The sequence below is a fragment of the Trichinella spiralis genome (assembly GCF_000181795.1).
Source record: "Trichinella spiralis strain ISS 195 chromosome Unknown Scfld6690, whole genome shotgun sequence".
In the NCBI taxonomy this organism is placed as follows: domain Eukaryota; kingdom Metazoa; phylum Nematoda; class Enoplea; order Trichinellida; family Trichinellidae; genus Trichinella; species Trichinella spiralis.
Window position 1 is genome coordinate 1 of NW_003533629.1, and position 919 is coordinate 919.

At 40.4% G+C, this 919-nt stretch overlaps 1 protein-coding gene across 1 annotated transcript; it reads left to right on the top strand.

The window, feature by feature from the left end:
- The first annotated feature begins 91 nt into the window (after nucleotides 1-91).
- Tsp_14885 (conserved hypothetical protein) lies at nucleotides 92-629 on the top strand. The gene is made up of 2 exons (XM_003366035.1): nucleotides 92-330; nucleotides 554-629. Exons 1-2 carry the CDS (start codon nucleotides 92-94, stop codon nucleotides 627-629), a joined length of 315 nt encoding a protein of 104 aa, XP_003366083.1.
- The last annotated feature ends 290 nt before the right edge of the window (nucleotides 630-919 follow it).

The window sequence follows — 919 nt, forward strand, 5'->3', positions numbered from 1 at the left end:
TGAGGAACCGAATTTGTTGGGCAACATAGTTGTGGATTTGTTTATAGCCGGCACAAGGGCGCAGCACGCTCTTTACTGCCAGCTTTTAAATATGGTCTGTTTCGTGATAGCAATTAACAGCTGTCCACCCCACACACGTCCCTACACACCCACCCATCCACCCCCCCCCTCTACTTCCAATCCACGTGCACTGCATCGTCAAAATTGTGAACACCAACTCATGATTTTCATGTTCAAGCTTGCAATTCAATTCCAGCTTTTATTGCTTCTCTATCAACAAATATCTATTGCACGTATCACTGGCAAACAACATCTGATTGCACAACGTCAGTATGTTTACTTTGCTTTGAAGGTTGAAAATTGCATTGAATTCAAAGTGGGAATGAAGAAATTTGAAATTGTTGTTTCAACTTGTTCTTCTTTGGCTTGTATATATCAATTCCAAGCAAATCAGTTAGTGTTCGGCAAAATTGAAGAGAATTTTATGCATATTTTTGGAAATGATATTTTGTTTATATTTCAAGTAACCTGTAAATCAGATTTTACTTTACAGTTCGATTGTATTGAAAGTAGTCGTGCAGGTTGATGTGACAAGTTTCGACAAAAGTGTGGTTGTGGTTGCGGGATAGTTGGTCGAACGGTTACACGATGATGGTGTTGGTGGTGGTTGTAGGAAATTATTCAACGCTCCAAATGTTGCTGCATTCTTTGTTTTACAATTCGACACTTGTTGCAGCGTTGCACTTGCATACAACGTCAATTGGATGGTGTCAGCCGGTTCGGGTGGAAAATTGCTGGTTGAAATAAATTATCGAGGTCGTTTGCACCTTTTTCAATATTTTACCGATGCAAAATCAGGAGTTCAACCTTGACCCACAGCAGCAGCAGCAGCAGCAGCAGTAATAATAGTTGTAGTGTG

Coding starts and splice junctions, on each gene's coding strand:
- Tsp_14885 (XM_003366035.1), top strand. CDS start 92: ATGGTCTGTTTCGTGATAGCAATTAACAGCTGTCCACCCCACACACGT. Junction 331..553: donor CATCTGATTGCACAACGTCA/GTATGTTTACTT, acceptor TTTACTTTACAG/TTCGATTGTATTGAAAGTAG.